The 19,555-nt window shown below is 36.8% G+C and overlaps 1 protein-coding gene across 14 annotated transcripts in view; it reads left to right on the plus strand.

The window, feature by feature from the left end:
- The window catches only part of LOC139973076 (uncharacterized), a 293,321-nt gene that overhangs the window by 53,808 nt on the left and 219,958 nt on the right, over window positions 1-19,555 (plus strand). For 11 of the 14 annotated variants that reach the window (XM_071979459.1, XM_071979458.1, XM_071979453.1 and 8 more), the window contains 16 exons: window positions 4,051-4,166; window positions 4,349-4,455; window positions 6,656-6,820; window positions 7,654-7,749; window positions 8,001-8,131; window positions 8,696-8,864; window positions 9,446-9,534; window positions 9,904-10,108; window positions 10,356-10,484; window positions 10,663-10,740; window positions 11,020-11,181; window positions 11,408-11,512; window positions 12,553-12,648; window positions 17,008-17,130; window positions 17,896-18,042; window positions 18,449-18,603. In XM_071979459.1, the coding sequence (XP_071835560.1) occupies window positions 4,051-4,166; window positions 4,349-4,455; window positions 6,656-6,820; window positions 7,654-7,749; window positions 8,001-8,131; window positions 8,696-8,864; window positions 9,446-9,534; window positions 9,904-10,108; window positions 10,356-10,484; window positions 10,663-10,740; window positions 11,020-11,181; window positions 11,408-11,512; window positions 12,553-12,648; window positions 17,008-17,130; window positions 17,896-18,042; window positions 18,449-18,603 (2,073 nt within the window). Of the gene's footprint in view, window positions 1-4,050; window positions 4,167-4,348; window positions 4,456-6,655; window positions 6,821-7,653; window positions 7,750-8,000; window positions 8,132-8,695; window positions 8,865-9,445; window positions 9,535-9,903; window positions 10,109-10,355; window positions 10,485-10,662; window positions 10,741-11,019; window positions 11,182-11,407; window positions 11,513-12,552; window positions 12,649-12,740; window positions 12,827-17,007; window positions 17,131-17,895; window positions 18,043-18,448; window positions 18,604-19,555 lie in introns of those variants that run through there. The other 3 variants (XM_071979463.1, XM_071979464.1, XM_071979465.1) reach the window with 2 other exon arrangements.

The raw sequence follows: 19,555 nt of genomic DNA on the forward strand, positions 1-19,555 counted from the left end.
TCCCAGGCCTGACTTGGCAGGTTCAAAGGTTACTCTTACTAACATCTTGTTCCTCCCTGGAATAAGAGGAGAAGTAACTTATTCTTATTTCTGCCGATGGTCACAAGTATGCAGCTTACCTGTCTCAACTGTCAGTGATGCACTCTATTTATCAGAGACATCACAGTGTAGAGTCATCAAACGTTCATTGGTTCTTGAAACAGTTAGAAAAATTAATGTGAGAAAAGAAGATGTTTGCTGAATAGTGACTACATTGAACAATAAAAAGATGCAATGGTTATTGAGATGACATCATTAGCAGTTTTATGGTGATCAGTATTTTCTTTCGTTAAGCAACTATTCTGTTGAACATGCACAAATGAGGTTCTTACAAAATGTAAATGTAGATTCCTTCATTAAGTACATATATGATGCACAATGTTGATCTTTTAAACAACCTGTAAGGCAGAGCTATGTCATGATTTACACTTTAATTACGTAAAAAAGAAGGAAAAACAATGAAAAGAGATTAAGATAATTTCCAGAAGGTATACATGATTTTGCAGTGAGTCATCATTTGATACACATTGGATATTTCTCCTAATCAGATATTTTATGTATCATGATTCCAGCTCATACTGCTGATAATTGTAGCCTTTGTGATGTCGTCCAGCGGCCTTATTTATGCCTTTAGTGTCTAATTTGTTTATCCTAATCAGCATCAGTCTGCCCCATCCATTACATCAGACATACCTTATGGCAGGATGTAGAACTATATTTAGCAGATATATGTCATGGGTTGCCATGGCAATGTCACATGGAAATGGGTAGATCAGATAGGAGTAAGGTACTGAGATTTCCCTCTTTCTGCTGCTGATTTCCACTTTGAAGATTAAAATGACTTAGCAGTGAGTGGTGCATGCTGCCAGTTCGATGAAAACGTCATGGATGGCATTTACATACTGCGTGTATTTTGCATAAATTTGTGACATGAATATAGCATTAGTGGATCTCCTTAGTAAATCTCAAGATAATACAATGTGAAGTTTCAATTATAAAATTGAATCAGTTGTTTTTATTGACCTACTGTATTTTAAATGCAATTTTTAGAGTCTCAAATAAAAGTAAACTTAATTTACTGAAATGTTTCGACTTTACGACGAAACAGAAGTGCAGTTAAGTCATTGCAACCCATATGCAGAAGACAATTCTAAATGTTCAAATTTCTTCATTTTCCTTTTTTTTTCCCTTACAAAATATTCTACATACATATGTAGATCTTTTGTACTAATGTTCTATTTCAATAATCTGAAGTATAATATATTAATCAGGTTGCAAATTTACCTACATGTCACTCTTGTTCATGGTTTGACATAAGGGATACTTCCTTTGACCTCAAGGGGAGCTTTAATGGATATTCTCAGTGGGAGTCAGTTCTCTGCAGTCTGTATATGTAGGAATATAGTATAGAATATGTGGTTTTCTATTTGTGATAGGATGCAGCCTGTCAAAAACTGACAACCTCAGTTCAAGTTTCAGGGGGTTTGATTCCCACAAAGCTCATGAATTTTTACCTATCATACAACTTATGCATAACTTGCTGATAAACAGTATGTGACATGATTTGTGTGTTTGTAGGAGTTGATTGCATAGTCTTGGCACTGTGAAGGAAAGACAAATGATAAGAGTCTGGAGATAAATAGCTATGTCAGGGGGGGGGGTAGGGGTGACTGGGAGGAGGGTGTGAATGGCAGGGAGGGGATCCCTCTAGATCAGGATAAAGTATATTGTAACCAGGATATATTTTGAGCATGTTTTGAGTTCCCTATATTTTCTAGTTGTGCAGTTTTGAAAGTGTCTGTAGAATATTGGAATATGTGTCATTCTGGACATGTAAGCAGCTACAGTACAATGCCAAATGTTGTCACTGGCAATGTCAGCTATTCACATTAGTACAGTATGTGAAATTTGTGTTCCTTTTATTTCTCAATTTACAATCTCTTGACAGATCCTAGAGTAGTGACAGAAAGAAAAGGGAAGAGTAAAGTAAGAGGTCTTGTGAGTTTACTCTGTATTATTGCTGGACATGTGTGTGGTTGTATGAAGCACATGGTGTGACGCAAGGAGCTTCTGCTTGGAGGAGGGGATGACAGGGTTACCATAGTAGTGCCATGTGTTGTTACATTGCCAGGGTATGGAAATACTGGTCAGGAACATAGGACTGAGGAAGAAGAGGAATAGCTATATTGGTTGCTCAGGCTCCACAGAAATATGTTTATTCATGACTTTAGTTCGCCCCAAATGGAATAAGATGCTATTCTTTTAAGGGTCTTACTTTGACATTCCATTCCCTTCTCATTCGGGTCGGGGTTATTCACTGACAATACTACATAATAATGATCTTAGTGGCTTTCAGTTCAATGCAATTCACTCATGTAGGCTACTGGGGTTGAGGCAATGAACATCTCATGTATAAAGAGAGTGCACACTAATTTAGAAATAGTTTGAATTATTTCTCAGTCACCCTAGACATATCAGGGCCATGGAAAGTATGTCTGAGCTAAAGATAAACTGAATTTACACACATCCCGCCGGTGCTGCGTACGTGTCTCCACGATATTTACGTCATATCTACAAACGTCCCTCCTCCTCCACGTTGGCACTTTGCACATCATCAGGTTTTGACATCGCCGGGCAGTTCTGACGATTTGCAGAGCTAGTCGCACGCCCTGTTGCTTATGTTTATATACTCTAGTTTCTTGTTCATGTTACACACTAGGTTCTGTTACAGTCTTGAGATTCTCATTGAGCATTTATTAGGTCACTCATCACAGCTAATTAAGAGTGGAAGTACCCTGACAGTGTACCAAGCAGAGCTTCTGTCAGCTCAGCTTGTAACAAAGATTACATAGCAGGCTTAGATGTCTTGAAATGTGAATTTATATGGAATAGCTTAATAATTGTTATGAAATATCTCATGCAGCTGTGGAATGAATTATTCTAGCCAGGTAGACTGATAGTTGTGGTAATTATGCCTGTCTAGGAATGGGGCTGTTCTATTGTACACTACAGAATATTAGGAACAAAATGTATATTAAAAGAACTTGGTGTATTGTGGCCTCATATGCATGTTGTTATGGTAATATGAATAATTTATTCACATGGGTTTTTGTTAGTTCTGTTTAACTTTAGAAATACTTTGTTTACCTATGATTGAGTCACTTTTGTTGTTGTAAACTCAGACTAAAATGACAATGGCTTGATATAACAATGACTAGTCTGTTAGTGTTAACTGTAAGCAACCGATCTGTGAGAATAGATCTGTGAAACCTGTGTATAATGCTACATCATATGTTGAGCTTATTGTAAAATTGCTTTAGCTCCACTCACTTTGTATGTATTTTAGATCCTCCTGCAAGCAGGAACTCGCAAAGAAGCCATCATTGGCTTATCAAAGCCGCAAGCTGACCAAAGTCAGTCTCTTAGATTCATATTTTAACGTCCATGATTATGAATTGTTAATTATCAACAACTCTGTAACTGGATGATATATTATTAATCTTGGAGTGACTCAAACTTGGGACCTTATGATTGAAAGGCACCGGCGTTAACCACTGAGCTAAGACTCCCTTACACTTTGTAAACCTTTCCCCCTGGAATTGTATGTGTTGTGCAGTCATAGTTGTGAAAATTCCAACAGAACACCTGGGTGCAACTTTCTTGGAAACACAGGGCTTTGAATAAAACATGATCATGTCAAAAACAAGTATGAGTACATTTTATATGGGAAGTAATGAAATTTGCATGCAATAGTGGTCTCAAAGAAGACACAAAATAATGTCATTGCTAATTTTATGAGAAAGGGTTGTTTGTTAGACTTGTCTGTTAAAATGCTCACAAAGTATAGGAAGGCAAAATGGATAGTTTTCAACCATTGGCAAACCTCTTAAATCATTGTACTTACAAGACTGTTAATAGTTGTGGAATTATATGTTATGTTAATGGTAATAGTGGTGGAATTATATCAGATAAAACCAATTAATATGTCCTCTTTTGATTCCTCCTCTCTAGGCCTGACTTGGTAGACTTTCAGTCCCTCAAGCCGTCTGACCACAGGGCCAATCTGGAACGTGCCTTCATTACTGCTGAAAGACACTTGGGTGTGACCCGTCTCCTGGACCCTGAAGGTAAAGCCAGCTTTCAAACACTAACAAAAATATTTCCCATCACTTTAACATTCCTCATAATTTAACATTCCTCAATGCTTAAAAACAAAAAACAAAAAAGAGAGAAAGAATAAAGACATGAATTCTATAACCATTTTTCATGTTTGTAGGCTACACTTGGTTTTATTTTTTTGTCTCTGCAGATGTTGATGTTGCTGACCCAGAGGAGAAGTCCATCATGACCTATGTGTCCTCGCTGTACAATGTGTTCCCAAAAGTCCCCACAAAACCAGTTTCACTGGTTAATGGAGTAAGTTGACCTCACTGTACAATGCGTTCCCAAAAGTCCCCACAAAACCAGTTTCACTGGTAACGGAGTAAGTACTGGCCTCACTGTACAATGCGTTCCCAAAAGTCCCCACAAAACCAGTTTCACTGGTTAACGGAGTAAGTACTGGCCTCACTGTCCAATGCGTTCCCAAAAGTCCCCACAATACCAGTTTCATTGGTTAACGAGTAAGTTGACCTCTCTGTCCAATGTGTTCCCAAAAGTCCCCACAAAACCAGTTTCATTGGTTAACAGAGTAAGTTGACCTCACTGTCCAATGTGTTCCCAAAAGTCCCCACAAAACCAGTTCCATTGGTTAATGGAGTAAGTTGGCCTCTCTGTACAATGCTTTCCCAAAAGTCCCCACAAAACCAGTTCCATTGGTTAATGGAGTAAGTTGGCCTCTCTGTACAATGCTTTCCCAAAAGTCCCACAAAACCAGTTTTAGTATCCCCACCAATCTTCGATTGTCTCTTCTGCTTGTTTTGTTTCATCAAGAGAATCTTAAGAAATAAAAAAAAATTAAAATGATTATGGTACATATTTGGTTTGATCAAAGTAAAAGACTTGTGTGGGTGGTGTCTGTGGTTTTATTCAGTCCTTTTTACCAACTGTTGAGGCTTATGTCAGTTAACTGGTTATACTGTCATGTTGTTGCCTGTTGTCATTCCTGAGAGCAATAACCAAAAAAAAAAAACAACTGAAGAAAACAAGTTAACAAAAGAAAAAAGAGAAGGAAATTTGTCACTATCTTGAACACTTGCAAAAGGAAAAGAATAAAGAATAAACCAAAGGAAACACAATACCATAAATTGAGTAAAAGGTTGCAAATATAAAAAAAGGAACATAAAAACACACACCCACACAAGTTAGCAGCAATAACTACATTTTCACATGAACTTTCTGATTTGAGAGGAATAGGAGGAGGGATCATTCCCTTTGACTGTGTGCTTGCAAGCAAACAACGTTCTGAGAAAACTGGAGATTGAGATCGGCAAAGTAGTCCCGAGAGACGTTCATTTGATGGGCTGGTTTTAGTTAAATTGCTCAAGGGAAAGGAACATGTAGCATTGCTTAGTTGGTTGTGTTTATTTTGCTTGAAAGTAAAGGAGGGTTAAGACAATATCGGATGTAACATTTGTGTTTCAGTGCCTTGAGGAGGTTCATTGACCATCCACAGAACCTCTGTGGATCTGAGGGGTAGGGTGGGAAAAAGGTTTGTTGCTTGGGTTTATGTAAAACAGTAAATCCGTGATGAATTATAGAAAGAATGAAAATGATACTGTATATTATCTGCAATATTTACAATTTTAATCACTGATAAAGCTCAGTGGGGTGCTCTCTATCAGCCTTGAAACTTTGTGAAGAAATTTAACACATTTTAAGATTTATTATATAAACACATCTTTGTATTTTAGTACATAACATGGCAACATCATATCACACTATAGTATAAATCAGCAGAAATAATTCAGTCACATGGAATAAAAAGCCAATCAAAATGTGAGGCAGTCTGGAGCTATAAACTGTTATTATTTTGCCTCATTGACGTCTGTTAAGAATAATCCCCGAATGATGTCATACTTGAAAGGGACAGAAACAGCTGCTTGCTGGTGGGTGTCAACAAATCTTGGCAGGATTTTGATTCATATCTGCTGAAATTATTGCACTTTCAGAATCTCTGAGCAGAGATTGATTTCACAGGTTTTAGTGGTTTCCAACTTAGAGAAGAGAGAATAAATTGTGAGATATTCTAGACGCTAGATTCCATGGAATTATTACGATGACACCTCCTTTATCATTTGATGAAATCAATAAAAGAAATGGATTTCTCATCGCTTTGATTAAATTGAAGAAAAGGAAAAACCTGCTTGAAGGAGATTTACTTTTAAGAAATTAAACATTTTGAAATGAGGAGGAGCCCCGCCCCCTTTTCATCTAACCCTCCTTCCATTAGAACCATCATTTTTTATTTCTGGATTTCATATCAATTTCGGTCATTTTATTTTAAAACAAAATTGGTTGAATCATCAATTTTGTTGTTTCTTCATGTGTATGGAGTTGGTGTGAATCAAAATGATTTTCAATTCATGTTTTATTGACTTTTGTTTAATCTAATTCTTAAACCTCTGTTGCTTAAAATTGTGATATTTTCTGATATTTTTGTCCTTTTAATATTTAGGCACAGCAGCAACAACAACAAAGACAACAACAACAGCAGGCTGCATCTTTCAGCTCTGCTTTCGATGACTACAAACACAATGCCCGTCAGTTCATGGATTGGATCCGGCACGCAACGGCCATGATGGATGACCGTAACATGCCGAGCAGCGCAGAGGATGTGAAGGTGAGACCATGCGGTTATTAGTGGTTATTAGTGGTTACTAGTGGTTATTAGCGGTTATTAGTGGTTATTAGTGGTTACTAGTGGTTACTAGTGGTTATTAGTGGTTATTAGTGGTTATGATTACTAGAACCGATTAATTAGTGGTAAAACCTACCCAATGCTGTGAAAGTCCTTTAGTCATTTAAATATCAGGTTGCTGGTCATAATCATGTATCATCAATGCTCACTAAAATTTCACTTTAAATCACTTAAAGTTCTTAAGTAGTGTTCTAGCTGTAGTCTGTGCACAGTTTCTGAAGTCGTTTTAATTTTTTCTGAATCAAAAGTTGCAATAAGCTGGCATCACATGGTAGGGTATTAAACACCTTGTTGTACACATTAATAAGAAAAAGTAGTTTGTATTCAAGTTTATTTTATGAACGGACAAATTATGCATAAATTAGTACATCTGCTGTAAGAAGCTCAGACTATTCTGGTTTGAAAACAAAATGAGGGCAAAACATTGTATCTAAAGTTAGCTTGTCTTTGTGTCAGATTTTACAGAATATTGTAGGAAGAACTTTAAGATCTTCATAGTGGAATATGTGTCAATAATGTGAATTTATAAGACAATTGTGAAATGATTCATTTGGTTAGCCAATATAAACTATTATGGTTTGAAATAACCTACCGTACCTCATGAAGTATTGTGATGACACTTTCAGAATATAATATTAATTAAATAAAATGTCCCTTTTCTTGATATTTCATTGTTTAATCCACACTGACTGTCGTAGATACATTTATTATGCAATTGTTGTATCATTCTTTGGTCTTGATGATTTCTTGCTCAGAAGTTGCAAGTAGATTTTCGTCGCTTTGAAGCCGAAGATGTCCCCCAGAGGCTCAACGACAAACAACGACTTGCAGCAAAGTTTCGGGAATTGGAGGTAAAAACGATTTATTTTTTCATACCAAGAGACAAAGGCACACTTTTCAATATTTTCCTAGCACTGTATGGTTCCCATGGACTATTGTGTATAGGGTCCAGGCTACACCAGACCACTTTCACCTTCCCCTCCCCCTCCCTATATTCCTTCACATTAGAAACATTAAAACAAATAGATTATTTGTTTACCTGTGATTGTTGTTTAGTTCATTTTCAGTTCATTTTATTCTTGCTTCAATTTGCTTATTGCAGAGAATGTCAGGACAAGGCAGCCCATTTCGTCCCCCTCTGGGCCTGCATTTGAATGACATTGATGCTGCTTGGGACCGAATGGAATTGGCCCAGAAACAGAGGGCAAATGTACTCAAAGTTGAGTTGCAGAGGTAAGTGCTCTTGGCCCTCCAGTGATACTTGATATTTATGGGCTAGGCTTTATCATGTTGTTATTATGGTGTGGCTAGGATTTCTCTGATACTCCGTATGGTTTATGTGGGCTAGGCTACATGATCTATATGCGATACTTAGTTTGCAAACTGGGCTAAGTTCGTATTGGCTGGTCGGGCTTCATTTTCATCCACAGCTCAGTTTTTAGGGGAAGGCTTTCCTCTGGTGTTCAATGTATTGTAGGTGAACTAGGTTTTCCTATGAGGTAATTAGTATGACCTCGGTGGGCTATGCAATCGTGGTAAAATTTCATTGTAGTCAAACATTAGGTATTGCCTTGTACAAAGTGCATCATTAGAGTTGGTTAAATATGATATAACCTTTCTTTCTTGAGATGTGCCAAGTCAGATAATTTATCAGTGTCTCTGGTAAATTTGACCTCCCAATATCAAATCAACATTTGTGTTCAAACAGCTGGTAATTATAAGGGAGTATTGAAAGTAACACCCTGTTAGTACTTTTATTAAAATCTGATATTTAACTCATCCTCCTTTTCCACCCAGGCAAGAACAGACAAGCTCCTTAGCTGAGAAGATTGCTCGACAGATCACTCAGGTATCCAGTGACTTGGACTCTATTGAGAAGAGAATCCAAGAATCTGATGGTAAAGCAGACAAAATGACTGCTAACGATGTGAGAGCTCTCATAGATGAGCTGGAAGGTGCCTCTCGTGTAAGATGTATTTAATTCACTTATTCACACCTGCCTGGGATCAATTAATAGTGTTAGCTTGGAGCTTGTTGTGACTTTATGAATCTAGGCATAGTGAAATCAATGATATGTGGCTAAAAATAGTTGTTGAGTAAGGTGGCAAGATGGAAGGTATGTTTAATAATGCATATTTGGAGCAGTTGGGGGGGGGGGGGTGGTGGAGGGGGGGGTGAGGGTTGCTATATTTTTGTGTGTGGCACCTCTTGCCAAAAGTACATGCAGAAAGGATTCAAACATCTTGGAAGGCAAATGGTAAGAGTAAAAGTATTTGGTAGCTGTGAGGAGATGTGAATTATGTACCCTCCCTATAATGGTTCCGTAAAGGAATCCCGTGTTCATACTGTTTTCCATTTAACAATAATGGAGTGATTACAGGAATCACCCAAGTGTGAGTACTTTTAAGGGATTTTTTTCTTGCAAACATTACAAGTTGCATTGTCACTGAAATGTTTACTGTGTGAGAGCAACATTCCAATTTTTATAGACAGCATTTAAAGTATGTTGTTGGCTAACCTTGTTTGTAATTTTTCCCCCCTCTTCAGACTTGTGAGGGTAACATCCGCATCTTGGAAAATGAGACACAGCAACTGAAGAAGATCAAACACAGACAAGCTGACGAATTCTCACGCAAGTTAGTATCTACCCACGTTACCCATGTTACCCACATTACCCACGTAACCCACGTTAGCCATTAATGGCTTCACTCTCGGGTGATAAAGGAGTGTACTGCATTCAAGACTATGGGATGTTAAATGTTCCTTAAAAAAGAATCGTTAGCATGACTACATCATTTTCACTCAAAATAATGGAATAAATGTTCAAAATTTGGACAAATTTCCTCTGACTTGCTTTTTCTGCATGGAATTAATGTTTCTATGATAAGTTTTATAATCAATTATTTGCAATGTAACATTAAAATCAATGTCCTGATTTATTGTAAGTTTGAGATGGAACTTGTATATCTGCCTACTGATTCATATCTCCTGTTCCCCCTTGACAGAATCGGCCTACTTAACGAGCGTCTGATGACTGCTCGCAATTACCAGATTGCTGGCCGAACCCAGCGTGTGACCACCAAGACCACCGTATCTGGAGATCAAGTACGTGTGGAGAGGCGGGTGGAATTGAGGACGGAGCGTAGAGTAGTGGATCCAAAGATTTATTCATTTCTACATGAATGTCAAACCTGGATTCAGAGTAGAACCGTAAGTCCGTTACACAACTATCTCAAGAAAATATTTCCAAATCTAAATAGTGTATCCTATTCATTTACTGTTAGTTCTAGTGACATACATAGCAAAAGAATTATTGATTTTCAAAGTAAATTGACAATCAATCAATTGATCGATCAATCAGTGGTGAATGAAGTGTTTAATTGATATATGATGGATGGTGTATACATTACAGTCATCTTTTATCATTAAATTGAATCTTTTCTATCTGTTTAACCAGACTCAGATCCGAACCACTACGTACGGCAGGGACCTGAACAGTGTTCAAGCTACCATAGCACAGAGCAAGGCAGATCTGCAAGCCATCCGAGAATTTCAGGTTAACATCGACAAGTGTAAATCACTCAAGGTAACTGCTGTCATATGGAGATATTCTACCCCCTCCCCCACACCAAAAACAAAAAAAAAATCCTCATGTTTTTTTTACAGAGTTATCTTAAAAATTTATAAATATAGTATATCTATAAAATTTTCTCTGTATCAGTCATTTTGTAATGTACTTTATTTTTTGTCACTGTTTATAACAGGCCAACCTTCAAGGTGAAGATCTTGAGAAATACACAGAACAACTGAACAGCGTTGAAGAATCCTACAAACAACTTCTCGTAAGTACTCTTAGAAAATGTGATTTTTGTTAAACATGGTGGGGGGAGGAGAGATGGACAAATATGTATGACCTGAAAAATGTGTATCACTCACAATAGGAAGCTGTACAAAATGTTCCAATGTCCTTCCAATGTCAGCTCTGCTATAATGTTGTATTGTGTAGCATCACCAAGAATTCCTACAGATCCATTTCATACATTAGCTTCTTCTCATGATCTAATGATAATATTGGTTTTATTTCATGCAATAATTTGTTGTGCTTCTTTCTCTCAATCCAGGAACTGGCCGTTCAGCGTTCCCGCTACACCGAGAGCCTTCTGGACTTTGTTCAGCTGGCCACGAAGGAGCTAATGTGGTTGGACGAGAAGGAAGAGGCAGAAAGCTCAAGGGATTGGTCGGCCAAAAACCTTGACATGGGCGAACTACAGAGACACTACAATGTAAGAACTGACCTTGTTTTAGGATGCTGAGGGGCTGCAGCCAGGCTGGGTGGGGTGTAATATCTTGTGCTATAGCTTGCACACATTAGGTACTACTGGTCGGCCAAGCTAATCTCTGCTGTTTGGTATTGGCTCAGCCTAGCTCCATTGGATGATGCAGCATTTTGCTTAAAATTTTATTTTTGAATTCAAAATAAATCCTATGGTGAACTTAATTCTTTCACAGACCCTTCTTCGTGAGCTGGAGATTCGAGAGAAGCAGTTCAACAGTGTCGTGAATCGTGGAGAGCAGATGATAAGTGATCACCACCCAGCATCAGACACTATCAGGGTAAGGGGAGGGGAGGGGAGCTATCAGGGTAAGGGGAGGGGAGCACTATCAGGGTAAGGGGAGAGGAGGGGGACAATATCAGGGTAAGGGGAGAGGAGGGGGACACTATCAGGGTAAGGGGGAGGGCACTATCATGGTAAGGAGAGGGGAGGACACCATCAGGGTGAGGGGAGGGAGGCACTATCAGGGTAAGGAGGGGGGAGGGGGACACTATCAGGGTAAGGGGAAGGTGAGCATCATCAGGGTAAGGGGAGGGGGCACTATCAGGGTAAGGGGAGGGGAGGGGAACACTATCATGGTAAGGGGAGGGCACCATCAGGGTAAGAAGAGGGGAGGGGAACTATCAGGGTAAGGGGACGGGAGGGGGACAATACCAGGGTAAGGGGAGAGGAGGGGGAACTATCAGGGTAAGGGGAGGGGCACTATCAGGGTAAGGGGGGCGCTATCAGGGGTAAGTGTTGCAGGAGACTGGGTCAGGAAGAGAGGCTAGCTGTTTGTGGGAGGGGGGGCACTATCAGGGTAAGAGTTGTAGAAGACTGGGTGAGGAAGAGAGGCTGAATGTGGGAGGGGGGACACTATCAGGGTAAGAGTTGTAGGAGAATGGGTCACAGGAAGAGAGGTTGTTTGTGGGAGTAGGTGGGTGGGGGGAACTGTAAACATTTTAAAGTCAAAGGATGTATGCATACTTTGTGATAAAAGGCCAAACACAATTTCATTCCAAACAACATGGAAACTGACAGACGGTATGGATTTCAGGAGGTTAAATCTTTCAGTATTAGCGAATAATTGTAAAAGTGACTAGAAAATTTGCCAAGCTTCAAGACCCTCCTATCTAAATATTTCCTTGCTTTCTCTTGTTTTGTTGTCAAGAGTTTTACTTCAAGTTTCAAGTCAAAATAATTGTGGACAGGCTGTAGGAATTAATCAGATTTGGTGTAAAGAAGTATTGCAATCTTATCACATGGCTGAATCTACCAATTCAATGCACACATGACCTCTGCTTTGCTATTGCTACCATTGTCTGGTTTTCCCCCTTGCAGGCTTACCTCTCTACAATGCAGACACAGATCACATGGCTAAAACAGCTGCTGGTTTCCTTGGAAACGCACATCAAATACGCTGCAGAATACCATCAGGTAAGTACCACCCGTTGCTACCCACAGATCCCTGCAACCTTCATACATCTCATAAATACACTTACAAACAAACATTTCCAGTCACTAAGGACCTCCACTACCACCCAGCAGATCAAAGATCGTTTCTTCATTCCTGGATATTTTATGATTTGCTTCCAGTGTGTTAAATCTGTATCAAGTATGTATCTCGCTTTACTCATGTTTTCTCCCTTCCAGTGTTCTCATTGTAACTTAATTAATTGACCATGTTAGTTAACCATGCTGGTCACATATATTTGTTTTTTGCTTTCTCTCATTAGAAAATGCATGAAATATTATTAATATGCAAAATTCCTTCTGCAAAAATCCATATACATGGAAAGCAATTGACTATATAAATGATCTACTTCTACCCATATAAAGACAAATATTGTTTAATATCATATTTGTGTATTAAAATTCAAAGTTTGCTGTTTTTTTGTAAATTTTGTAACTGTTTTCCATTTTTTTGTATTTTAGCTCATGTTTTCATAATCCTGCTGTGAATGTTGCCATTGTTGTTGTATTTGCTGTGAACCTAACTCAACATTGTGTATTTAACCCTTGCTTGATGCTTCTAATTGGTTGATTTGTAAAGATTGTCTCAAAGGTAGAAAACATGAAAGAGCATCTATCTTCCATTTTCATTTTGCAAGCATTTTATCAGTATCACATTATCACAAGTGTTCCTAGAAAGTTCTCAATCGTGTGAAATCACTTTATCATGAATTCATGAGAAAACATTCAATTTTCTTCTATATTTCAAAGAATATGAAGGTAAATGTCTTTCTTTCACAGCTCCCTCTATCTTCAGCATCACATACCTAGAAACATATTTCATTGACTTTTGCATCATAAAACGTTCCTTTTCAAATTTTGGTTTGATATCAATGAAATATTATCCATTATAGATTTTATTGTGTTTTTCCACTCCAAGCTTTTTCTTATTCACATGGTTCAATAATATTCCTTATCCCTCCCCTGGGTCTTTGAGTAGCAGCTGTTTTCTCAACATGTCTGTGGAGATTTAACCTCTTGTCCAAGATGTTTTTTTTTGTGGAGAATTTCATATTAACTTTATCCCTGTTTAATAGCAGTAGTAGTAGGCTGTTTATTCCTTCTTGTTTCTGTTTGTGTTATTTTAAGCGGAACAGTTCTTTGCTTTAGTGTTTCATATTGCATTATTCTTGCAAACACATCACCCCTGACAAAAATAATTCCATTACCATGCAACAAAAAGAAGGAAAAACTTGTTTTCTAAAATGTTCAACTTTAAGAACATATTATTAACAAAAAGGAGAGAGATACAAACCGTGCATGTAAAGTGCAAAATTGCATTTTTGTGCAAATTACAGAATGTTGCTAATGTTGCAACCAATGTTGGTTTTAGTGCCCAAAAAAATGTTAAGATAACTCCCCAAGAAATACACATTCCATTTCAAACATAAATGTATTAGTTTGAATAATCAATTGAATAATGATTGGTTGTTTGCTCCCAACAGAGAAATGTGATTGGTCGGTTGTGTTTAGATTCATGTGAAACATATTTTCATCGCAAATTATATTTTGCTGTCTATTTTTTATAATATAATTTTATATTATATTTTATCAGTATTTTAATAATCCTCACCTTGATGCATGTTTGTATAGATTGATGTTCTTATATGGTATTGTCCAATAGCATTGCACTTAGTAATGTTATTTTAATTATTACAAATATTCTTTTGTCGCATTTTGAGTTTTTAATGAGGTGTAAATAAAGCCTTATTAAATACCTCCAGTGTTTTATTTTTTGCAGCTGCTAGGTTAGTGTGGTAATACCCTATCGACAGCCCAAATATTTCAGGACAGTGCAATTTAAGTGTTTAAAACAATCAAATATTCTATAAAATATTTTTAATATCGTAGAAAAAATGTGGCTTTGGAACAGTGTTGCTTTTTTCATCATGAAATAGTCTTAAAACATTAATAACATTTGAAATGACATTATTTTCAATAGAAATTTTGATTTATTTATTTTGTAAAGTGACAAAACAGAACAATTTCCCACCAATCCTCATCCCACCTCCTCCACCCCCATTTAAAAAAAAACAAGGGACTTTGATTTTCATGGACTTGGTTAAGTTACAATTGTTCTCTCATTTATGAAAGAATATAAGTTGAGTGTGGTTGGGTAAGTTTTAATGCTCCCAGAACGTTGAGAGTGTGTCTTTTTATATTTTTATAACATTTTTTACATATTTATATTTATATAGATTGATTGATTGATTCATTTACGTATTTAATATTATTTTATGATTAATATCTCACGACATATCATTTTCTTTATTGTGAATGGCTTTTATATGTGTATTCTTGTAGTGAACTATATGTTTTAGTGTTCAGTACTACAGTGCATGCTGATCGGTAATAAAATAATCCATTCCTTATCGTGTCATTGTACTCTTTGGTCGTTCCAGCCTAGACATTTTTGTGATTTTTGTAGCACAAAACTGTTAATAGTTAATGCTAGAGATATTAAAGAATAGGAAATAAATTAAATTGTTAGAGTTACTTTGGCAGTAAGGGGAAAATATGGTACTGTTAGTAGAAAAGAATTGTCAAATTTATTGCATGTACTAGAGATAAAAACCATAGGAAGATCAGAAAGTGGGTGAAATTTTACTTTGTGGAAAAAAAGGTGACGTTAATTATTGTAACATAGTACTTAAGATAAATTATTGGGCGGTGAGGTAAGGGACGAAATTTGACAAAGTGAGAAAATAAATTGTTATTTAATTGAAGTAATTGGTCAGGGAAGGAAAAACACTAGCAGGAATTAATTGCATAGCTTAGAACTTATTAAGACAGTTATTAATATATATATATATACTACACATTTAAATTACTATTTATTTATTTATTTATTTATTTAAGAAACTAGAATAGACAAATTGTCAGTTGCTTGTTGCAAAATATTTCAAAGTTGTAAAATTTTCAGGCAATGCTAGCAAAATGATTTGAAATGTTTGTTCCCTTGAGGAAGGACCTAGTTTTAAGGTGACAAAGTAATGTATGACTTAGGATTCATCATAGATGCATATCACATAATATTAAGAAAGATACTTTAAGAAATAAATATACTAGCCAAGAAACAAAAGAAAAGGACAAGTTCTTCATGTTGCCTATGAGGCAGTGGGGATGGGGGGGAGGGAGGGGGGACTTTAATGAAAGCCAATTCTCATACCAAAAAAGAATGGAAAGAAAAGAAAAGGAAATATGAAGAGTACTGTAACATTTTTCCTTGTAACTAAATACATTTATAAAGGCAAATTGAAAGAGTAATTTGTAAGGGGGGGGAAATGGAATGTTTGCCAGTGAGAATAATATAACAAGAGTACTTGGAGATGCAGTTTGATTGGAAGACTTGCAGACTATTAAAGTCTATAGTACTAAGGATACCTGATGCATGCAATGTACCAGTGCTACCTAATTCCCCACAGAGCATCATTTTTGCGTAGAACACCCATTTTTTATGCCATTGAGTGAACCTCTGTCAGTGCACTGTCATGCCGTGGATATGCGTTCTTCTTCTTCCCACTTCTCGATGGTGAGTGTCTTTGCACGTTTTTTGTTATTTCTCATAAGTCATTTTTCTGTCTATTTGGTTTTATATTGTTTTTATAAATTAACCCTTACTACCTCTCAGTATTTGCTTTTAACTGTTTAACTTAAGATCAACATTTATGTTAGCCACTCAAACACACATTGCTTCAGCCATTGATATAACCATGCTATCTCGTTCGTTAGGACTCAGCTCGTTATATTCTTTCAGTTCAGTCATTATCATATCTCACACATTCAGTTTTATATATAAAATACATCTTTCTAAGGTTTAAGAATTCTTGAGGCACAATTTATTTTGTATATGTACAAAGTTGTTATTATTACCCCTAACTGGTAGAACTGACAAACCAAGAGTCACCAATCTTCAAATGTTTTACATATTTTTTAAATGCCTTTGTCCAAGCATCTGTTCCGACACAGACTATAAACAGGGACAACTCCATGTCTAGAGTGTCGTGTCAATGAAGTGAAGATGATCAAACTTATTGACACTTTCCGTTTGGAAATTTGTAGGAATGTAAAACATGCTAAAATTGGGAGATGGCTGTTATTGATATTTTTGCAAGCAATTCACAATTTCCATTCAGGAAAATTGTTAAAATATAGGTCAAAATCTTGAAAAGTTAACTTAGTATGTAACAAAGTATTTATTAGTGCTACTCATATTTTCACAGTTTACTGGAATTCTTTTTTAAAAGCTGTAATTTGAAGTTAATGTTTTCAATATTCTCTTAGTTCTTCTCCGACTGTTATGAGAGCGAGGCCTGGATGAATAGACAACTGGCTTACCTTAATGAGAAGGTGAATCGAACTGATCTAACAGCCGAGTCTTCCAAGAGACTGTTTGATCAGGTCAAGGTAAGTCTATCCACCACCTTTCCTTTCCTTTCCTTTCCTCAGCTGTCATTTCTGTTAAATTGTCTCCAGGTTTGTAGTTTCTACTTTTAAACCTCTTAATCTAAATAATTCAGTTGGCTTGTAATAAAATTCCATTGATATCAATGACTTATATGCAATATCAATCAACTGCAATTTCTACATTATTATTATTTATGAATATTTATTAATATTAAAGGCACTTTTATCACAACTGCAAACTTTGGTAGCTATGCTAAAAAAGGCCCAGAATGCTTTGAAAATGATAACAATTGTCTGATGATAATTCAAAGCTTTATGTCTTGGTATATAAAGCATTTGTTTGAAAACCTTGTGTTGTGAATATTTACTGTAACAGAGACTGACCAATTTTGTTATCATCAAAGCGATGCTTCTTAATGCTTCACAGGATAGATCCTTGAAAAATATGATATGCTAGAATATGCTAAGAAGTCAAATAATGGTCACTGATACTCAAATTTCAAGAAGTATTTTACTGCCCCGCTTAAAGCATTTAAATGTCTAATTGAATCCTCTAATATGTCTAATATTGAGAATCAGAACCCCCAGGTAATTACATTTCAGATTTTCTATCAAATTATAGCATGCTTCATTTAGGGATAATACTTCCTTATAAGGTATGTTTCTCATATTACTTTTGGTCTTGCTTTTTTGTATCCATCTCTGATATCCTCTATCTTTCTATCATCCTTGTTTTTTTTTTTGATGGTTTCTCTCTGAAATCAGATGGTACAGGACCGTCTTGAGGAATACAGGGTAGTGGTCAATGACCTCCAGGTCAGAAGTCATAGGGTCGTACCACTTAAAGACAGGAGACGACCTGTAACAATGGCCACACCTGTCAAAGCTGTGTGTGATTATCAAAACTTTCAGGTTAGTTTTCTCAAAACCATATTCTTTGGTCCCTATTATGAAAGAACAAACTTGCAAGGACTGTATTTTATTCAAATTAAATCAGAGAACAGAATTTGTTGAATGGTTATAGTCTAAAATCAGGCACTATTTCCATAGTAGGAGGCTGCAGGGCTTGCATCTCCTGCAGCCTCTTGCAGCTCCTGCAGGCAGATGGCATAAGGCTTGTTTCGCACACAGTTTCATTTCTAGCTGTGAGACTGTTCATTCTCAAATGAACTTTAAACTTGATGTCTTCAACTTTAATATTAAAATAATCTTTGACATCTCATCATTCTGAATCGACTGCACAAAGATGATAAGTTTGATCTGTTCAGTGTTCTCATTTTCTCGCTTTCTTACCAACTTTCTTGTCATTCCTGTACAGCTCTCCATTGGCCGAGGCCAAACATGTGCTCTGCTAGACAATTCCAATCGGATGAACTGGAGAGTGAAGACACAAAATGGAAGGGAAGGTGTTGCTCCTGGAGTCTGTTTTGTGATCCCACCTCCAAATTCAGAAGCAATCGAGCTGTCACACAGGTTTCTGTCTTCTTAGTTTTTCATTTATTAGAGCAAGTAAAAAACATGTTTGCATTAATTACTAGACACAGGCATTGAAATAATTTGTATCAGCCAATAAATATATCAACAGTGGTCTATTGGCTGGCTACAATGACCCCCTAAGGATACAATGTTCCCCCCCCAAGCTACAATGACCCCCTAAGGATACAACATTCCCCTACATCACCAATGGAATAACTTGATGTATAACTTCAGGAGTATGCCAAATTTTTCCTCATCTCAAAGTGTTGAAACAAATCTAAATTGAGATAAACATCACCCAACATGGAGCGTAAAGCTACAACCCATTCCCTTCCACACATGTATATCTGCATTCTTATTATGGCTGCCTTCCAAGCCGGTTAATCATTTGGACAATAGAGGTAGCTGTCATTTCTTTTAGTGCCTTTTATCCATAACAAAGTTTAGCTTGTAAGGATGGCTTGAAACTAAGTCTGTCATATATTAAACTGAGTAAAAAATTTGGAAATGGAGAAATCTTGCAAGGAACCTTAAATACATTAAATGCAGCCTGTTGTGTTTCATGACTAACTCTAGCGTTGTTTTATGACATTGTGTAAAAGCAGCTTTGGCTTTTTCAGACAATGGTGTTGTCTTTCCTTGTGTACTGTTGCCCAGTTTGGTTATCATCCTGGTCTAAAGGACAATTAGACTACTTGAATAAATCCATCAAGTTCTATTCTACCATCACTTGATGATTTTATTGATCGTATCATATGTCAGTGTGCTTCCTCTATAGTCAAGGATTCCGATCACCCTCTCTTTGATTTTTACATGAAACCATGTAGATTTTACACGATCCCACGTATGCGGACAGAACGGTTTAGGCGATCATTTTTACCTAGAAATATTAAGGCTTTGAATTGTATGATACATAGATAACTTTTTTTAACCTATTTTTGAGATGCTG

The sequence above is a fragment of the Apostichopus japonicus genome, chromosome 9 (genome assembly GCF_037975245.1).
Source record: "Apostichopus japonicus isolate 1M-3 chromosome 9, ASM3797524v1, whole genome shotgun sequence".
Taxonomy (NCBI): domain Eukaryota; kingdom Metazoa; phylum Echinodermata; class Holothuroidea; order Aspidochirotida; family Stichopodidae; genus Apostichopus; species Apostichopus japonicus.